Source organism: Phocoena phocoena, chromosome 2 (assembly GCF_963924675.1).
Source record: "Phocoena phocoena chromosome 2, mPhoPho1.1, whole genome shotgun sequence".
In the NCBI taxonomy this organism is placed as follows: domain Eukaryota; kingdom Metazoa; phylum Chordata; class Mammalia; order Artiodactyla; family Phocoenidae; genus Phocoena; species Phocoena phocoena.
This window is the reverse complement of record NC_089220.1, coordinates 31,686,375-31,705,005: the sequence shown is the minus strand read 5'-3', so window position 1 is coordinate 31,705,005 and position 18,631 is coordinate 31,686,375. Positions and strand designations below refer to the sequence as shown.

Sequence of the window (18,631 nt, the reverse complement as noted above, 5' to 3'; positions counted from 1 at the left end):
TCAAATTGGACAGACAGGAGAAACCCTGCCCCCGAGGAAAGTAGAAGCAAAGGAATAATCAGAAGAAGGTGGTATCGAAGGTGGCGAAAGGGTCTGACTATGTGATGGGTCAGGGACATCACGGGAAGATGGGCTGGAGTTGGATTTGTCGCCGTTGTTGGTCTGTATTGAATTAAATACTTTGTAAAATGGGTATCTCCTCCGTTCTGTTGGATTGATTAAGACTCCGCCCTTTCAGTCCACTGCCAGGGCCTAGTCGGGGGAAGTTCCTGGGGCTCGGGTCCTGATGCTGCCTCTCCAGGGCTGCTGCGGCTCAGAACCCCTTGATGTAGCAGTAGGCTTCCAGCGTGGCAAAGAGTATGTAGAGAAGCCACAGGCTCACAAACAGCCAGGTCGTGGCCAGCTTGCAGCCACGAGGGCCGCCCAGCTCCCCGCCCAGGTGGGGCCGCCGGCGGTACAAGAGCACGCTGACGCACACAAACGCGAAGATGGTGAAGAGGGTGACAGAGAAGGCCAGCGTGCCCGCTGACACGTGGAACTCCTGTCCCTGCAGGGCCCAGTAGATGGCGGCCACGGACCAGGCCAGGCCGATGCCCAGGAAGACGTTGACGGCGTTGCTGCCCGTGACGTTGCCAATGGAGGCATCTGCGTACACGTCCTGGATGGCGGCTGCTTTGCTGGCAAACGTGTCTGAAAAGAGGCAGACAGACAAGAGCTGGTGGGAGGCTGAGGCGCGGAGGGCCTACCTTTGAGGGTGTCCAGTAAGGCAGCTGGGGCCATCAGGCCGAGCCTGGGAATGACAGGTGGGGGGTTGGGGGCTACCCCCAGCTCTGCCATTAATAAGCTGTGTGGCCTTGGATGGGTCACCTTACTTCTCTGGGCTACCCGTTCCTCATCTGCCTGCGTCTGAGATTCCCAAGGTTTTTTTTTTCTGGTCCTGGTATTTACTGAATGGGTTTATTGTTCTCCTTTGACTACTTTTTCAGTAAGGGGAGTTTGCTTTCCCATAATATCTCCCCAGGGAACCTTGACATCCAGGGAAGCTTCTTACAATTAAGTGCCTGATTGCACCTGTCACACGGGGCATTTACTTACGTAACAGACCGTGATTGAGCCCATGGGCTTAGCATTGCGCTAGGTGCTGGATTTATGGGGACAGAGGACATGCTGGCGAACCATGATGGGGAGATACAAGGGGAGCTGTGGACTCAAGGAAGATGGGGCTCTGCCTTTGCAGTTAATATAGAGCCCACAGGGCCTTGCAGGCTGCTTGACATCTCTTTAGATGTCAGCATGAATTGTAAGCGCTGGAAGGATTGCCAGCCACCCTTTTATTTGCAAGTTAGGAAAAACAAGGTTCAAGGAATCTACTCAAGATAAGTTATCAGGAGATTTGACCTGAAAACCCTCATGTTAAGAGCCCTTTCCATAGCGTCACCCTACATCCAAGGAGCTTCAGCCAAAGCCACACATCAGCTGAGTGGACCACAGGATAACCTTCAAGCCCCTAATGCTGCCAGCTGTTTCCTGGACGCATTGCAAGGACTTGGATGTGCCCCAAACGCTCCCTTGCCCGGCTTATCCTGGCTTGCCTCCTTGTTGCCAATTTTCTCCCAGAGAAAACCTCTTGCCTTTTCTCGCCTATGACCTTGCTTTAAAATTTTTTTTTTACGTCTGACTCTCTGCAATTTCTTCCCACATCTGTTCCTTTTACCCACATCTGCTCCGTCCCCTCTGATAGCTCCAGTCCCTCGAGGCCCTGGAGCACAGAAATAAATCGCACATGGAGATTTATAAACTCCACATGGAAAGGGAAGCATGTCTGTCTTGTTGCCCATTATTGTCCCAGCAACCAGCACAAGGCTGTATCAGGCTCAGTAAACATTTGTCTAATGAATAAATAAAGGCATGCTTGTTCCTCTTCATCTTTCGGTGTTTATAAGAAAAAAAAAAAGAATATATAATTCATCATATGAAAGGACAAGAGCTTGGGAAGCTTCCTTCACCTATCCTGCTGGGAGACACTTTGTACTCACAGGTGTCCTAGGCAGAGGAGGCTGGTGGGCATTTCTCCAGCACATCTTCAAGCAGGCTAACCTGTAGCCAGAGGGAAGTGGCCTATTCCTCTGACGTGGAGGTTAAGAAATTGGCCACTTAACTTAAGCAGGTAACTTAACCTCCGGGGCCCCACTTGACAGATGAGGATAATAACACTCCTTATGGAATAAGGTTTGGGTGAGCATTACAGGGCTAAAACAGGTGAGCTGCTCACCATACACACTTCCTGGCACATCAAAAGTGCTCAAGAAACGTCAGCTGTCATTCTTACTAGTGGCAGTGACCCCTTTGACGGACTCCTGTGCACCTAAGGGGCAGAGGCTCTGTGAAGCTCAGATCTGAGATGGTAAGGAAGATAACGAGGCAAAGTGTGTAGGGGTCACTTGAACCGGGTAATATCCTCTTCGCTAATGCAAGCACCCCTCACTCTCACCTGGCACAGAGGTGCCAAACGCCACAAAGACAACAGCCGTGACCGAGTCCTTGAGGCCAATGGTGCAGCCGAAGTGGGAGGCCAGGTCCCCGATGATGGCTGTGAGCATGCCGATGATGAGAATGGAGACGACAAAGCAGGCCCAGCCGTGGCAGTACTCTGTGGGGGGCACGCAGGCGAAAAGCACCTTCCAGAAGACCGTTAGGAAGTGCATGACGTAGTCAAAGCAGGAGGGCAGCCTCTCCTCACCTGACTCATCCTCATCTTCGTCCCCTGCTGCAGGCAAGACAAACAGGCCCGGGAAAGGACAGCGGGGTCAGATCCCCATTCATGAGAAAGTCCAGTCCAACCCACATCGTAAGCATCACTGGCTGCACGGAGACTCCAGCTCTCTCCTGGGCAGCTGGCGCGGGGTGCGGGAAATTGAAAACGTGTTGGGGTGCCCCCGTGGTCAATTTGAATGCAGGGCACCCAGGGAGAGTGGGTGAGAGAGGACAGGGGAGTAGGAAAGGGAAGAGAAAGAGATGAAGAGAAAGGATGAGAGAACCTGAGAGGGACAGGGCAGTGGGGGAGAGAGGGAGGAGGATGGAGCAGGCACGGGGTTGCCTAGGTGAAGGAGAGTGAAATCAGCTGGGTTTCCGCTCTTCACTGGACACCCGCGGGGCTCCTCTAATCTTCCTGACGTGACTGCTGCAATAACCTCGTGGTTCTGGTCATTTTCCATCCCCAGCAGGACAGCTTTCATTCCAGATCATGTGGGCATCCCAGGGAGACAGTGCCGTCCTCCAAATATCCCGTGGGATGGAGCAGGGATGGGCCTGGTTTGTCCTTGCCAGGAAATGTGGGCAGAGTTGCCCATTCAGCAGTCCAGGAGGAGAGGACATGCTGGCGCCCCGTCAAAGGCAACCTCTGTCATGTTTTGACATAACCGGTGGAAGCAGGAGTCAGGACACTTGGGTTCCAACTGCAGCTGCGCTACGAAGAGAATCTGGAACCTGGGGTCAATCATCTTTGGTTTCTGAATCTCGGCTCCCTCATTTGAAAAAGGAGGGAGTTAGATTATGTGGCTGATATTCCGCTTATTGTCTCTATAGGGGCAAAGAAAGGTCCTCAGAGGTGGGACTGGGAGTATACGAAGCAGGTGATAGGAAAAGAGGGGCAGCAAACGCAGCAGCAGTGGCCCTCTCTTCCTGGCTGTACTTTGGCTCTGGTGCTGGGACCTCAGGGATGTGACCCCATGGGTTGCTATGACAACAAAGCTTCATGAAAAGAGACAAGGCCAGGAGTGCGGGGCAGTACAGGAGGCCTCCGTGGTGCTAAGAGGCAATGCTGTGAGTGGTGGCAAGACCCCTCCCATCCCCATGCCAACCCGCATGCAGGCCTCTGGGATGCTAGCTGTGCTGTGGGTCCCCACTGAGGAAACCTGTCACTCACTGCCGAGGAGAGGTCTGAAATCATCCAGGGCAGGGGTTTGTCAGTCAATGCAAGGTTTTTACAAACCCCAGACCCCCACATCTCTAAATCAGAATAGTCCCGCATTTTACAGAAAAGGAAGACCAAATTAATAAGAGGACGGAATGATGAAAAAGAGAATTTCTTAAGTTCTTGTTCAGTACCAGACTGTGCCACTTTCTACTCTCTTTGCTGAGAAAGGTAGCAATAGTTCCCTTTTTGGATGAGGAAGTCGAAGTACAGAGAAGATAGCTTGTCCCGGTTCACACAGTAGAACCAGGGTTTGAAACCAGAGATAGCCATGCTCTTCTAGTTACCCCATAGTTCTCTTCCAAAGTGACTCATTGAAAAGGCAAACATCTAGGGTTAGAGCTGGGAAGACTGGCCACAGGGCCCTCCCAGAGACTGGTGAGTTGTTGACATGGCTGTGTTCTTGCTTCCCTGGAGCTGCCTGTGCCCATCTTGTGACCCTCTTACCTGCACTGACAGTGATGGCCTCCATGAACTGGTCCCTCCAGGAATGGGTCCCCACAACCAAGGCCAGGTTTGTCTTCCTGATCAGCTTGTCCACGGTAGTCTGTCAGGGAGATTAAAACTTGGAACCATGAGGTTAGAATGCTCAGAACCATTGTAGAGTCTGGTACTTCATGGGAATGAAAGATACCCTGTACTCCAGGGGGTATCTTCTGGCATAGTCGTTCTAATGTCCTTTTCTTCAGCTGTGACTGCTGACATTGGATATTTAGAGCAACACAACAGAGACTAACACTAAGGATGTCAGTAAACCTAGCCTGGAGTAGTGAATTTTAGTATATTTGTTTTTAAAATACAATTAAATAGTGATGATACATTTAGGAGCTTTATAGCTCATTTATTCCACAGGCTGTGTTATGTTTCCTCACAATATTCCTAAGATACACATGGCCAGCACTGTTTGCTCCGCTTTACAAATGGGAAAACTGAGCCTGGGGTAAGTGAGTTGTTCAGTTTCAACTTCACGTATTCAGTGGTGACATTGGAACAAGACTCCAGGTCTTCTACCTCCCACCTCATTACTTTATTATTCAATTACATCTCACTTATGGCCTGACCTTGAACTCATAGGACTCTTCAATGATGACCTCTAGTTTGGGGTGTTCACCCAATATTGGCTTTCCCATTTCTGCTATCCTCTTGGCTTCCTCTTCCTCCACAGTCAGCTTCCTGTCTGTCACCTCTGCAACAAAGCAAAATCAGACTAGCTTTAGCTCATTTGCCATTCCCTGGAAGTCTAAAGCTCAGGGTATTAGGCATGGGCAGTGGGCATACAGCAAATAGCCCTTGAGGATGAGGACTTTGTGTACTTTTTAGTGCCTTTTTCTATAAGGTGCTAAACACTTTATGATCATCAGACCATGAGAGTGTTCCTTGCAGGCCTGGGCTAAACATTCCTCTTTTGATTTGATACCTGGGTGGGTAATCTGACCCAAGGATCTTCTGAGAAATAGCACCAAGTGAAGTCCCAGGACATTTGGTGAGATATCGAAGAGCTGGGAACCAAAGCCAAATCTCTTGACCTTTAACAATTTTGAACTGTTGGGCATGACTGGTCAACTACTTCATATAAGAGTTCTTGGGGGTCAGAAGCACATTTTCACCCAAAGGGAATGTCCACTGGTTCCCATTAACATGTCTCCAACACTCTTGGGAGTGTCCTCCTCTATAAAGGAGGAAGAAGGGATATTTCCAGGAATAGCTACATTTCATACTAGTGACTATTATCCTCACCATGAGAAACTTGGAAGATTTCCCCCCAAACTTCATGATTTCCAAATGAAAGATCCCCAGGATTTCTAAGGAACCAGGCACATTTCTTCTGAAACACAAATACTTGTTCAAAAACAAAACAAAAGGAAGCTCTTCCTCTATTTCCTTTTAAGGCATCCCCTGTCACCCCTCAGCATCTTAACTCAATCACCGGTGGTCCCTTCTCATGCTGAACAGTTAGACATTTTTTGCACTTCAGCTGGTGAGTCCATTTTAAGACCACTTCACCATGAAGATGCGTTTTCTAGATTAAAGTGGAATAGAGATTGTCTTTTTATTCCCCTTTGATTAGAAAATTGCTCTTGGCGTCCTGTTTCTTTCAGAGCTCGTTTAAACATCTTTCCAGCCGAGTCCACATTCTTACATGCAATTAATTCTTTTATTTGGCTCTTTAATTGCTTTCATTCCACACAGTGAATCTCCTGGGGGGAATTCTCTAGTCCTTAAAGAATCTCAAGGACAAAATGGGTCAGAGGCCAAGAAGGTCTTCTCTTCTTTTTATCTTGGGAATTTGTGAAGCACGGGGAGGGGTGAGACTTGAGCTCTCGAGGTTGCAAGGAAAAGAAGTCACTGGAAAGATGATAAGCCAAGCAGAGAGTCTGTTTTCTATAAGAATTTCTGAGTTGTCTTGAATGAAACTGGTAAGAGAGTATGCGGAGGATTCCTGAGCTGGCTGTTCTACTCAGTGCTTCTGGCACCAAACACAGAAGGCAATCCCAAAACGCTGGGGAGCTGTCCGTGGTGCTGTCCTCCCTTTCGTGTTGGTGACCACTTTAGGAAACAATTATTTCTCAACGATCAATATCCTTCTGTACATTTCTATGCAGACACCCCCTAGCAGCCTGACTTCATTTAGTCCATATGAGCCTCTTATTAGTTAATTCCGAATATAAGTCTGGCTCTGAAGTCAGTGATCCTAGAAGCCAGACTGCAAGCCACTCTGAATAAAAGTCTTTGGAAAAAGATGTATACGTAGATTCTTTAAAAGCATGGGTACGCTTTTCCTCTACTTGTAGCTTTTGGCACCATATCGCAATGCCTATCCTAGTAGTGACAGTATTATTCCACTCCTCCCTCCCCGACTCTCCCTTGTCATATTTTACATGTGCCACAAGAACTTTATACCAATGTAATGAGCTCTCCAGTGACTTATAAATGTACCTGTCTAACCCCTTGTCTAGCTATCAATCTAGCACTATATCCATCTGGCAGGATATTGATCTAGCCACTGACCTGTCTACCCCTGTGGTGACAGTCAGTTTTTCCTTCTAGCTCTCCACAGAAATCTCTTTGACAAATAACCAATCCTCTATCTTTCGATCTCCCACAGCCCCACAGTACCCCACAGAGGTACTCTCTCGCGCTCTCTGTCTATATATATATATATATATATATATATATATATATCTGTTAATTGATTGATTCACATGCCTTTAAATCAACTCTGATTTAGTATCTGGATTTGGTATCAATTCCTGCCTTTTTCTACTTCTGTAATTATCATTCCTTTACATTCAAATAGTTAATTTCTTGAGAGAGTCGTAAGTCTCAAACCTAAAAGACCATAATTATTCTGATCACTTGTTTATGTAACTCCTCTGAATTTCAAGTGTAGAGAATAAGTGACAGGTGATATCTTGATATTCAGACTGACTAAACAAACTCTTGGGTCTAGGAGAAGGAGGAGGAAGGGGAAAAAGAGAGAATGAGACTATTAATAGGATGGAAGACTAAACAGATATTGGAAGAGGAAAGAGCTTGCCAGGTAAGACTGGAATAGATTGCCATGAACGTTCTACAGACATCCTCAGAAGGAAATGGGGCGATGCAGCCAGTGCTCTAACTCCCAGGTCCCTGAGCTTGGTGATGTAGTTCAGATTGAACATACTTTCTCTCCATCTTTCATCACCAGGCATTGTGAATCATGTTTGCTTGGCCACCTGGGAAAATCCAAACAAGGAGTTGAGATTTCCGGTGAATTTAAAGTCTAACCAAGGGCTCCTAAATTGCAGGTGTACAGATTGAAAGATCTAGGAAATGACACCTTCTTTTCCTGTTTTAGCTTCTACTGGTATCTGTGCCAATGTGTTAAAAGTATAATGAAGCTTAAATTAAATCACAACCTTTGGTATGTGCATATGTGTGTGGCTGGTGGGGGGCAGGGTAGAGGCAAGCATTGGAACAAAAAAGCCCAACTGCCTCCTCAGGTGAGAAGATGGGTGAAGTGGAGAACACCCAATGCTCTGACACTGAAACCCTGGGAGAAGAGTGGAATATATGGGGTCGGAGATAGTCATTATCCTATTGATATAAGATGAAGCAAGAGGCCAGGGAAGCTGGAGTAATTTTTTTCCATAAAGGGAAAATGCAGGGGTTTACCTACATATATCTTTTATTTTGGTTTGAGACTCCAAGGAGGTCTCAACTTGGAGAGGAGGTCTCAACAAGGAGGTCTTTACGATGTACACTGCCCCTTCCTCAAACTCAGCGTACAGCCTATGGTGACTGAGTACCAATGAATTCTGTAAGATGGTTTGCTTCTCAAATGACCTTAAAATTTTTATACAGTCAAAGAACTAATGAAGTATAAAATGTTATTTTAACATATGCTGAGACATCTTGTATAGCTCACTCTGCCTGCAGCAAGAGTTACAGTATTGCCGATATGCTGGAAGAGCATTCCTAACTGCTCACAAAGTTGGACATTGTCTATGGTTTGATTCCACTGATGCAAGCATACTCTCAAAGTAGATGTGTTTCCTACAACAGGCTCTAGACTCTGCGTGAGAATATCTCCAACATAAATTCCCCCGAATTTCCATGTACAATCAGATCATTGCCCACCCCCACCCCGCCATAATATTCTAATTCTTCTTGTTGTTCATGGCACATGTGACTTCAAGGATCAATGACTAATGAACCGAAGTTCTAGAAATTTAGGTCTCTGCTGTGATGAAATGGAAGATCTTCAGGATCAATAAAATACCAGATTCCTTAAAAATTGCTTTTCATGTTCTCACAGCAGCTCCCGATTATTTCTCCCTGGACCCCTTAAGATCAAAGTATTTTCTTTCTCATCCCATCATGATCCTATTAGGAGAGTCAGCTCTGACTCTCATCCTCTCTTGCCCCACAGCATGAGATGACAGAGGAATTAAGACTCAGGAGAAGTCTATGACCCACCATTTCTTTGGTAAGTTTCAATTCTCTTCCTGGTCTCAGAGAGGACCAGCTATGCCTTTACCCACAACCACTAAAATGGTGCTCAAGGAATTGTCTACCTCCTCACAATTACTTCAGGTAGGGAAATATCTCCAAGTCCTTAGGAGAACTTGTTACGTTAAGTTGGGCCCACAGTTCCTAGTAAATAAATCAAAGGACGTTGGTCTTAAACTAAATAATGGCACTGGCAAGAAGCAGAAAAAGGGGGGAAGACTCCCCTTACCTGGAGACAACAGGAGCGCTGTTTGCAAATGGGTAACAGACGGGGGAAGAAAGAAAAGGAAAGAGCATTAAGGTCCCATCTTAAAAGTGTCCCCAGGCTTTGCGGTTGCAGTAGCACAAGGAGAGCAGTGAGCTCAGTAGATGAGAACTTTGCGGCCACATGCAAAAGGCAGCAACTGGAGCATGTGCAGCGGCAGCAACCGCAGCAAGGGGCGTGAACTCCCAGAGAGACCGCTGAGCACCAGGGGCCTGCAGCTGCAAACCTGCCCCACACCTTCCCTGCAGCTCTGAGGGCCAGGGATAGAGGAATGAGGACGGGGGAACCAAGCGGGTGGAGAAGAGACAGAGTTGGTCATTTGTGGTCTTCTGTGGGATCAGGTTATCACATCCATTCTGTAAAGGAGTGAGAATCCAGTTATCTTGAAAACTGTATAGGTTGCAACCCTGGCCCAGCTCTGAGTACCCCTAAAAGAATGACCTTGTGAAAAGGTAAATCCTGCACAGTGTTTTCCTTGAATAGTGTGTCATTTTAGAGAGAGAGCCTGGAGGTTGGAGGCCATGGACTCCTCCCATTTTGTATCACCTGTGCCTACAAAGTCCTTGTAATTAGTAGATGCTCATTAGAGATTTACTGTTGGTCACCTATTATGGCAAATGTATTTTTCATAGATCCTCTGGAGCTGCATCTCTGGATGGTGTTTTGTTTCAGAAAGGACAGGCTAAGTCAGAGTCCAGATATTCTGGACCAGGGAGACTGTCATACTGAAAGCTACTGGTAGATGGAGATGACAAATACAAGGTCCCTGCATGGCCTGGGAACCATGGTTTGGTTACAGATGTACCCAGCACAGGTCATCCCTAGCCCCTGAGTTTTCACTTATGCTAAACTCTCTTAGATTTCAAGATCCAAAAATTTAAAAATTCTTGTAACGTACCACATTTTCACCTTGATGGTGTCTTAGTATGGCACCTCACTCCCTGGTTCTTGTCAAATAAAAGCCTGGAAACATCCTGTTACATACTCCTGGTGCAGCTGGCGACTGAGGGAGATTGCTGAGGAAGGAGTGGGGCAGGGGGTGGGGGAAAGTGTCTGTAGATTGTTTTTTCTAAAAATCTCTAAGAATGCCACTCGGGTCTGTAATCTCATATTCACAGCCACTGAAAACACATATGGATCCAGAATCTTTATGGTACATAAGCAGGGAGAACAGCAGTTGACTTTTCCTGGTTTCTCCCATATGGAATTCCAAGGGGTAATGGATCAATGGATCTCCTTACTACATTGAGATGATAGATAGATAGATGATAGACAGATGATAGATAGAGAGATAGATAGCAAGAGAGCTTGTTCATTCTGCTCCTTCTATGAATCTGGACAGAAGAACCCCTCCTGCCCCGCAGGTTCCAGTGGAAACTAGAGATCCAAACACATTAGTGTATCCAGGGAGGCCAAGGGGCAGCTCTTCCAGAAAGACCCCTGCTGCCCTGGTTTTTACTCAGACATCCCTCCCAACACCAGGATCATCTTTAGCACTATGAGAGGGCTTTAAGTCAGCTGACCTGCACCATTTGCTGGTCATGTCTACACGAATCTGAGACTTTCCACTTAGCAGTTACGGATGGGTCAGTGAGATCCAGGTAGACCAACTCTGAGTGACATGATATCTCCAGGGTGTTTTTCCTACTGTTGCTGATGAGAGAAGCTGGAGCTGAACTTTCCCCTGCATTGATCCCCAGGGTCAGGTGAGAGTCAGTTATCCCTGCTCAGACATCCCAGAGACAAGCAGGAAACAGCATAGCTCTGAGTATTTGGAAGCATTTGGGCAGCTCGTTAGGGTGAGCCCCTGGATGTGGTAAGAGGGGGAGCAAACAGGCCTCATTCCTGGCGGAGAGAGCTTTCCTTTCCCACCTGAGGCTTCCAATGTCCAGACCTAGGCCTCACATCCTTGACCATGCTGCTCAGAGTTGCTAGACCCCAGGGCTTCCTCTATTGCAAGGCAACTGTGTTTCCTATTCATCCTCCCTTATTCCCTCCCCCAACCTGTCCAGAGCATTTAATCTCACCTCTGAAGTCTGTTTTGTTTGCCAAGAATAGAATCTCCTATTTCAAATATAGTCCTTTACTTTTTTTCGTAATGCAATTGTCATTTTGACCATGCACACACTATACTATGTTGTACTGAATGCCTAAGACTCTCCCATGTAGCAGTGATAATGAAAAGCAATTTCTGCTGTGTAGTTTCTCACTCTGAGAACAGCAGGACATTCTGGAAATCAGGATGGGGTTTCATTTGACTCTGAATCTAGACAATCAAGTTTTATGACCTTTCAACTTGTGCTCTAATGCCAAAATATGAGGAGATCTGAAGAAACTGAAAATGAACCCTATAGACAATAGAAACTGACAGAAGACTGACACCTTTCCTATTGGCACCTTCTGTCTTGGCATCTTGGTCACTGGGAAGATCTGGAGGCATATCACACCGATAGCTCGATAAAATCCTTATTTTCTCACCTACTCTCTCCCCCAGGACTGGGCTCCACCAGGACTCTGCTGACATCTCCTTGGACAGAAAATCCAATGCAGTAAAAAGGGGTCCTCAAATGAGGAGTAGCCATAGGCATTCATGTTTGGCCAAGTCTCTTGAAGACCGCAAGGTTTATCTTAGGTCACTCTCTGTCCAGCTGTTGAATGGGGTTTATTGGGGAGGCAGAAAAGAAGAGTCTCTTTACTGGTAGAATAAAGTCATGGATGGACTTCCAACCCATTCTTCTTGTCTGGAGAAGACTGCCTTCTTTTCAGCTACCCTGTGTGATCCTTTATCCTGCTTTCATTTGCACGTAAGTAGCTGGGACTGTGGAAATTGATGACACTAGTTTACAATGGCCTTAGGTGTCTGCTACGTCCATCCAATCATGAAGATGTGCATTAAATGCACAAGGGAGATGAGAATGAAGTAGGGCAGGTGTTGAGACAATTTCTGAAAATATTCTGGGTGGCGGGAACACAATCTGGGAAGCAAGGGAACTGGAGATTTTCTCTTTTCTTCCAGCACTCTTTGGCAATCAGACTCACGGCAACATCTTCTTAGGTGGCCAACAAGAGGATGAATAATGGAAGGCAGAGAGGGCTTCTGCCTCTCCAACAGCAGGTGTAAAACCAGTGTGGGCACAGAACTGGTCAGGTCTGCAGAGAGAGTCCCCAGAAGACAAGGGGAACTGAACATTCGTGTCAGAAGAAGACCTGGGCGTGAGCCTTTGGGGGCATAGTCACCGAATCTCTTAGATTTGTCCTTGAGTGAAAGGCTTCATGCTGCTCTTTGTCACATGACTATGAAGTAGCTGCAGAATCGTCACCTCTTTTGACAAACAAGTAGGTCTCACTGTTCTGTCCTCCTGAAGGGGAGTGTGAATGACCTCCTCTTGATATTTCCCAAGAGGACTCTTCCCCACATATATTCCTCCCACACTTTCAAAGTCGTAGCTTCTAATCATTTTCTTCAAGGGAAGAAATCTTTCCTTACTACTACCTTGGTTGCAATGTAATCAGTCCCTTAGGCAGGTATCCCAAGATACAGGGCCTGAGGAAAGGAGGAGAGGAGGCCACGTCTCTGGTGTGGGATGAGGGTTATCTCAAGACCTGGGTGATACGCTCATTTGCAGATGTCAAGCCAAGGCAGACTTCTGTGAACCGTCCAACACCTGTCTCTCAGAGATCAACAACAAGCAAGCCCTTCTACTGGAGTCCCTTCCATTGGAAAACCTGTAAGACCATACTCTGGGCCTGCCCAATGTCAATCCTTTTCCAGGACCCTCCGGCTAAGGAGATTTCCATACCTGGAGTTAACCACTTTCCTTTTGCAGACTCAGTTTTCTGCTTTCGGGACTGCATTATCCTAAAGTAGTCTGAATAAAGTAGCCTACCTTGGGCTAGAGCAGAGGTAGAGTGGGATGGGGTGGGATGTCAAGGGAAGGATGAACAGCTCAGGATTCCAGATTGCACGACTAGCTCAGAAGGCAGCTGTCTCTCAGAGAGCTCTCAGAAGCGTGGCCTCTGACAATTGGTGTACCTTTCCATGTTTTGCTCTACCCAACTGTGAAATAGCCAGATAAAACACTTACCTCCATGAAGGACAAAGGGGCCCATGGGCCACTCTGCAAGTGAATAACCTGCCAAGCACTCAACGGAGGTTGGGAGATGCAGCAGAAGACTCAAAGCATCATGGCAAGACGGGCTCCAGCCCCCATCCCATACCCTCCCTCATTCAATCCGGGCTAGAGAGTGAGGGGTGGAAGGGGAACAAGGCAGGGAAGGGGCAGAGGCATGCATCGCATTACATTCCTTTCTTTATCTTCTCCTCCCCACCCACCAAGGAGTTTGTACATTTACAGGTGACCGTGTGTATGGTGGGGGGCTGTGAGGATGGGGAGTGCAGGGGACATTGGTAATCGGATAATTGGAGCACAAGGCAGAATTAACTCGTCAGGGTCATGAGGAGTTGAGGCTGCAGTGTGTCCAAAAGGTGAAAAAGGAGGACGTGGAAATAAGCTATGGCTAAGAAGGCAGAGATGGTACCGAAACAGGGTAAGAGTGAGAACACAGGAGGGAAAAGAATAAAACAAGTCCATTGGTCAAAAGGAGGAAGGAGGAAAAGGAAAGAAAAGGGGGGAGAAAAAAACATAGTTTCTTTTTGTTGTTGTTGCTTTTCAACTTGTTTAAATTTTTTTTCTTTTTGTTGTTTTATTTTGTTTTGTTTTGTTTTTAAGAATCTCACACCTGATAGTCCACGTTCCATCCATTTCGGTTCACCAAGGACAATGAAGAAATTCTCTTGCCTTTCGTATTCCTCCTCATCTACTATTTTAACCCTTACGGTTTTCCTGTAGGGACAACAAGAGAGAGAGTGTCGACTGGGTCGGTAGATCGGTTGGTCACCCGGAGCCCAGCCTTCAAAATCATTCCCCATCACTCCTGGTACATGCAGCTCAGTGCTGCCATGGTGGCTTTTGACAGGACTTGGTGGATTGAATTGCTCTTGTGTCAAAAATGGTCTTAGCTTTTCTTATCTCCTTGGTCATAGTTGTCTTTACAGGTGAGAGGGAAAGGGAGCCAGGAGGCAAGGAAAAGTTGGCAAAGGAAGGGATCCAGAAGGACAGGAGGGAAATGGGAAGGAAAAAGGGGGCTGAAGGTGGGGAGGAGTCATTTTCGATCCTGCTGACGGTTAGTAGGAAGTGAGCTGGGCAGCACATTCCACTGGGTGTCACGTGGTAACTGGCATTTCTTTGGGCAGTAGGTGAACTGCTGGCCCATCGGGGGTGACCCAGGGCTCTTCTACAACAGGAAATACGTCAACAGTCTAGGGTTTTTTTCCCTTCCTTGTGTCTATTCCCACTTGTTATGTGGGCCTCAGAAAGAAAATCTTAAAAGGAAAGTATTTATGAGGTAGGGAAACCAGAGAGAGAGAGAGAGAGAAGGGAAGGAAAGAAGGCAGAATTCTATTATCTTTCTCATTCTTTATCTCACAGGGCTTCGGTGGTGGGAAGTAAAATAAATATGTATTAACCACGATAGGCTGTAGTATTCCTTTAATATTTACAGCTGATGCACTCCTGAAAAATGTGGTAAAAATGATGTAAATCATCAATTCTAAATCATTTTTGGACTTCTATCATATAGCGGTGATGTGTACCAAAGCTGGCTTGAATGCTAATTACCAAGGGTCTGGTGGACATGATAATGGAGGTTTCTGTTCATTTCTGGGTATCTCAACAAAGCACAGTGTCTTTTAATAAAACCAAATCATACGGGGAAGCAAAGTTTTCTTGAAAATCACTTCCTTCCAGAGACTGGCCTGAGGCTGGCTCAGGTCCGTTGTCTTTGGCAAAGTTGCCATGTGGGCCTGGGTCTCCCTGTGTGGCTTCTCCTGTTCCTTCATGGAACCACAGTGGTGTCAACGGGTCCTAATAGTGAGTCCTAATTGTTATTTTCTGCTTTTTTTTTTTTTTTTGGTTTTGTTTGTTTTATTTTTGTGGGGTTTTTTCTTTTCTTTCTTTCTCTCTCTCTCTCTCTCTCTCTCTCTCTTTTTTCTTCTTTTTTGGCCTGGGACCTAAATGCTCTCTAAAGGGCAAAAAAATGCTAACAAACATAGCATAAAAAGTCTCATCAGAGCCTCTGATGTTCCTGTTCCATTCTGAAGACAGACTCAGCTTTGTGCATTTGTGGGGTGTGTGTGTGTGTGTATGTGTGTGTGTGTGTGTGACCTTCTGGGCACTTTTTGGGCACCATTCCACACCTTGCTCATTGGACAAAAGACAAAGCTCACTGATTGTCGAGAAGCATTTTCTGGGAATCTCTCTTGCCCTATATATGGTACTCCAGGGCTGTCTAAGGGATATGAGCCTGGCCTGTCTTTCCACTGCAGGGACTCTGCTGTGGGATGGGAAGGGGGTGCTTGCTCTGTGACCATGGGCATGGTCTGGAGGAGCACGATTGACAGCTCCCCCTTCCACAGTATGATCCATCCAGAAGAGGATTTTCTGACTGTCTATTGGAGGCTGGGGTGTATGGGGCCATTCAAATCAAAGGCAAAACTGCGTCCACTCTGAGAAGTCCTGTGACTTCTTGGGGAAGCCTCACCTCAGGTCAGAATCCTCTCTCCCACTCTTCTAACTGCCTTCACACCTAGATGCCCTGCAGAGGGAAGACAGAAGACGGCGGGTAGGCCTTTGACCTAGACCTAGAACTCAAACCTGTATTTTCAGCTCAATCAAGGTCAGGGAGAGAAAAACACACTTGCTAGCAGGGATTCCTAAAGCCTGTCTTGGGGAATGGGATGAACCACAAACAGAACCCAAATGCAAGTACATTGATTGTCAACATCCAGAGGCTATCAGCTTAACCCTGAGAAGAGCTGCGCCAGAGATCTCTGTGCTGAGAGCTGGGCCAGTTTCCCAGGGCTGCCCTTCTGCGTGGGATTGCGCTTTTTCTTCCTTGTATCCTAAACCACTCAGGAGGAGCAGAGAGCCTCATATATGATACTCTCAGGGCTGTGGCTGGTGGTTTTTTCTCTCTCGCTTTCTCTCTCTTGCGTTTTTTTCCCCCATATCCATCTCCCCATCCCACAAAAAATTGCCATGGGGTCTTGAGCATCCCTCTTACAATACCATGTGACAGGCTGGCATGTGTTAGGACAGAGCTGGGTGCAGAGAGAATAGAGGGAGAGGGAGAGGGGAAAAGAGGGAAACAGAAAAGAAACAAGGGACAGTGAACCAGAGAGGCAGAAGAAAGGGGAAGAGAAGGAGACAAACGGATTGGGGAAAGGAGGAAACAGAAGAGGAGAGGAGATGCTAACGTTTGTGTGCAGGACTGGGTGCTACACCTTTCTGAACACTCATATCCACATGTGGGGGCCCATCATCTCAATGACGTAATTCTTGTTTTTCTCATGCGCCTCATGGTCAATTACCTTGATGTGAATTATTTTGCTGTGGATGGAAAAATAAGTATCATAAACAAGGAGCAGAGTGGGGGGCCGGCCAGCCAGGATAAGAAACAGAAAGAGAAAGAAACAGTGAAAAGATCTAGAAAGGTCAAAGTTTGCCCTGACACCGTAGGGACACGGAGGAGAGTGGCCACCCCAGGTCCCCTTCCAGCCCCACTGGGCTCCTCCTGGGCTTCGTGTGGCTCCATGGCGTGATCAGACTGGAGCTCAGGCTTTGAAGTCAAAGGATCTAGGTTCTAATCCTGGATATGCTAGGTGATCTTGGACGAATTATTTCCCTGAGACACAAAGGGGTTGAATAATGCATAAATTACACCATCTCAGGGCAGTCGTGAGAGCTACGAAATAATCTACGTAAAAAGGCTCAGGCACTCAGGTTCTCCTAAAGTATTTGCTTCCTTACTCTCTCTTGCTTCTGGGGCAAGGGGGAATTTAAAACAATTTTTTTTTCTTTTGAAATTAGCTGATACCGACTTGAAAGTTTTATTTTATAGAAAGGGCAGCGCGTGGGGGGCTGCAGTTGGAGCCTGTCCCTTTCTCTGTGGTGGTGGCTATCACAGAGAAGCCAGGAGGGCCATTTGGCTCAAGTCACACCTTCTGGTAATTCACAGCAGGCATCGAACACTACCGACCTGATCTCCAAATGAGCTTCTGCACTCAGAGGAATACACTGGCTGGATCACAGGAACTCTAGGGCTCTCTGAATTACGATTAGTTCATAAATCCTACAATGATCTTGTGACTAGCACAATTATGTTTTTTCTTTGTGTTAAAAGGAGTTGTTTTGTTAATTTAAACATTGAAAATTATAAACCAAGCCAGGAACCCTGTTTTGCATTTCTTTACTTTAGAAAAATGTATTACTAGGATCTTTAAAAACAGAGGTGGACCTGAGCTTCTCCCAGCCTTTGCTAGATGAGGGGGACATTTCCGGATCAGACCCCGGACAAGATGTTTAAAGGTCTCTCCCAGAGGGTGTGAGACATTGCCGGACGGGGGTGGGCATGGAGCTGAGTCTCCCCTCAGCGGTGGGAAAGAAGGGGCCACGCAGAAGCCCTGCTCAGCTGCCCACGGGCATGCACCCTTTCGCACACGGGTGCCCTGAGCGAGGCCTGCCCTTTGTTGAGAAGACCAAGGCCTTCCGCTCCAGCCTTTATTCTTTCATATAAAGTAGGAATATTGCTACATTCTGACTTGGAACAAACTCTCAGCTCTCCCGTGTTTCCCAAGTCACCGTTAGAGCTTTGCATGTCGACAGAGCTTCTGTCGGCCACACTGTCGATCCTGTAGAACCAGATGTAGGTCCGTCGCTCCTGAAGTGAATGTAAGAGCAGTTACTAACCCACCCTGCTCCCGCCACCCCAGTGCTTCAAAAACAGACTCCAAACCCTCCTCACTTGCTACACCCACCCCCAGTCACAGGAAAACCTGGCTGGTCACCAGAGATCGTGTGAGTGTCCCGTCTCTGAAAGGCCACAATACTTTGGCCTTCCCTCCTCCAGGGCCATGGAATTGGGATGGGAGACTGCGACCTGGGATCAAACCCAGCCCCTCCTGGGCCTCAGGCAGCTTGCTAAAGCTCGCCAAGTCTCGTTTGCAAAGTGGAATACTAATACCTCTTCATAGCGTTCTTAATTGAGAAAATGCACGCAAAGCACTTGGCAAGGTGTACGTTTCCTCGTAAATATTTAATAAATAGCAACTATCATTACTAAGAGTAATATGACCCCAGTCTGGTGGTTTGAGAGTAACATGTAAAGAAATCTTTTCATCTCCAGTCACTGAGTCAGAGAATAAAAGGAAATCAAGCAATAGAACTGGTGACCCAAGAGGTGGTACAGGCTGGAAATAGATGTCAGGTCAAGAAAGAATTGGATAAACCAGGATGGGAGATCCCAAATGGGTTCTTAGAGGGGCTTGGCATGTTAAAGGTGGT

General features: G+C 46.9%; 1 protein-coding gene across 6 annotated transcripts in view; it reads right to left on the bottom strand.

Moving 5' to 3' along the window:
- Positions 1 to 313: 313 nt before the first annotated feature.
- Positions 314 to 18,631, bottom strand: part of SLC8A3 (solute carrier family 8 member A3) — a 127,764-nt gene continuing 109,446 nt past the window's right edge. Inside the window, exons 2-7 of one of the 6 annotated variants that reach the window (XM_065870883.1) lie at positions 13,969 to 14,074; positions 7,998 to 8,006; positions 5,035 to 5,157; positions 4,421 to 4,520; positions 2,492 to 2,767; positions 314 to 690 (exon numbers count right to left, since the gene is read on the bottom strand). In XM_065870883.1, coding sequence (XP_065726955.1) covers positions 314 to 690; positions 2,492 to 2,767; positions 4,421 to 4,520; positions 5,035 to 5,157; positions 7,998 to 8,006; positions 13,969 to 14,074 — 991 coding nt within the window. Of the gene's footprint in view, positions 691 to 2,491; positions 2,768 to 4,420; positions 4,521 to 5,034; positions 5,160 to 7,997; positions 8,007 to 9,185; positions 9,213 to 11,951; positions 11,972 to 13,968; positions 14,075 to 18,631 lie in introns of all 6 variants that reach the window. The other 5 variants (XM_065870881.1, XM_065870882.1, XM_065870880.1 and 2 more) reach the window with 5 other exon arrangements.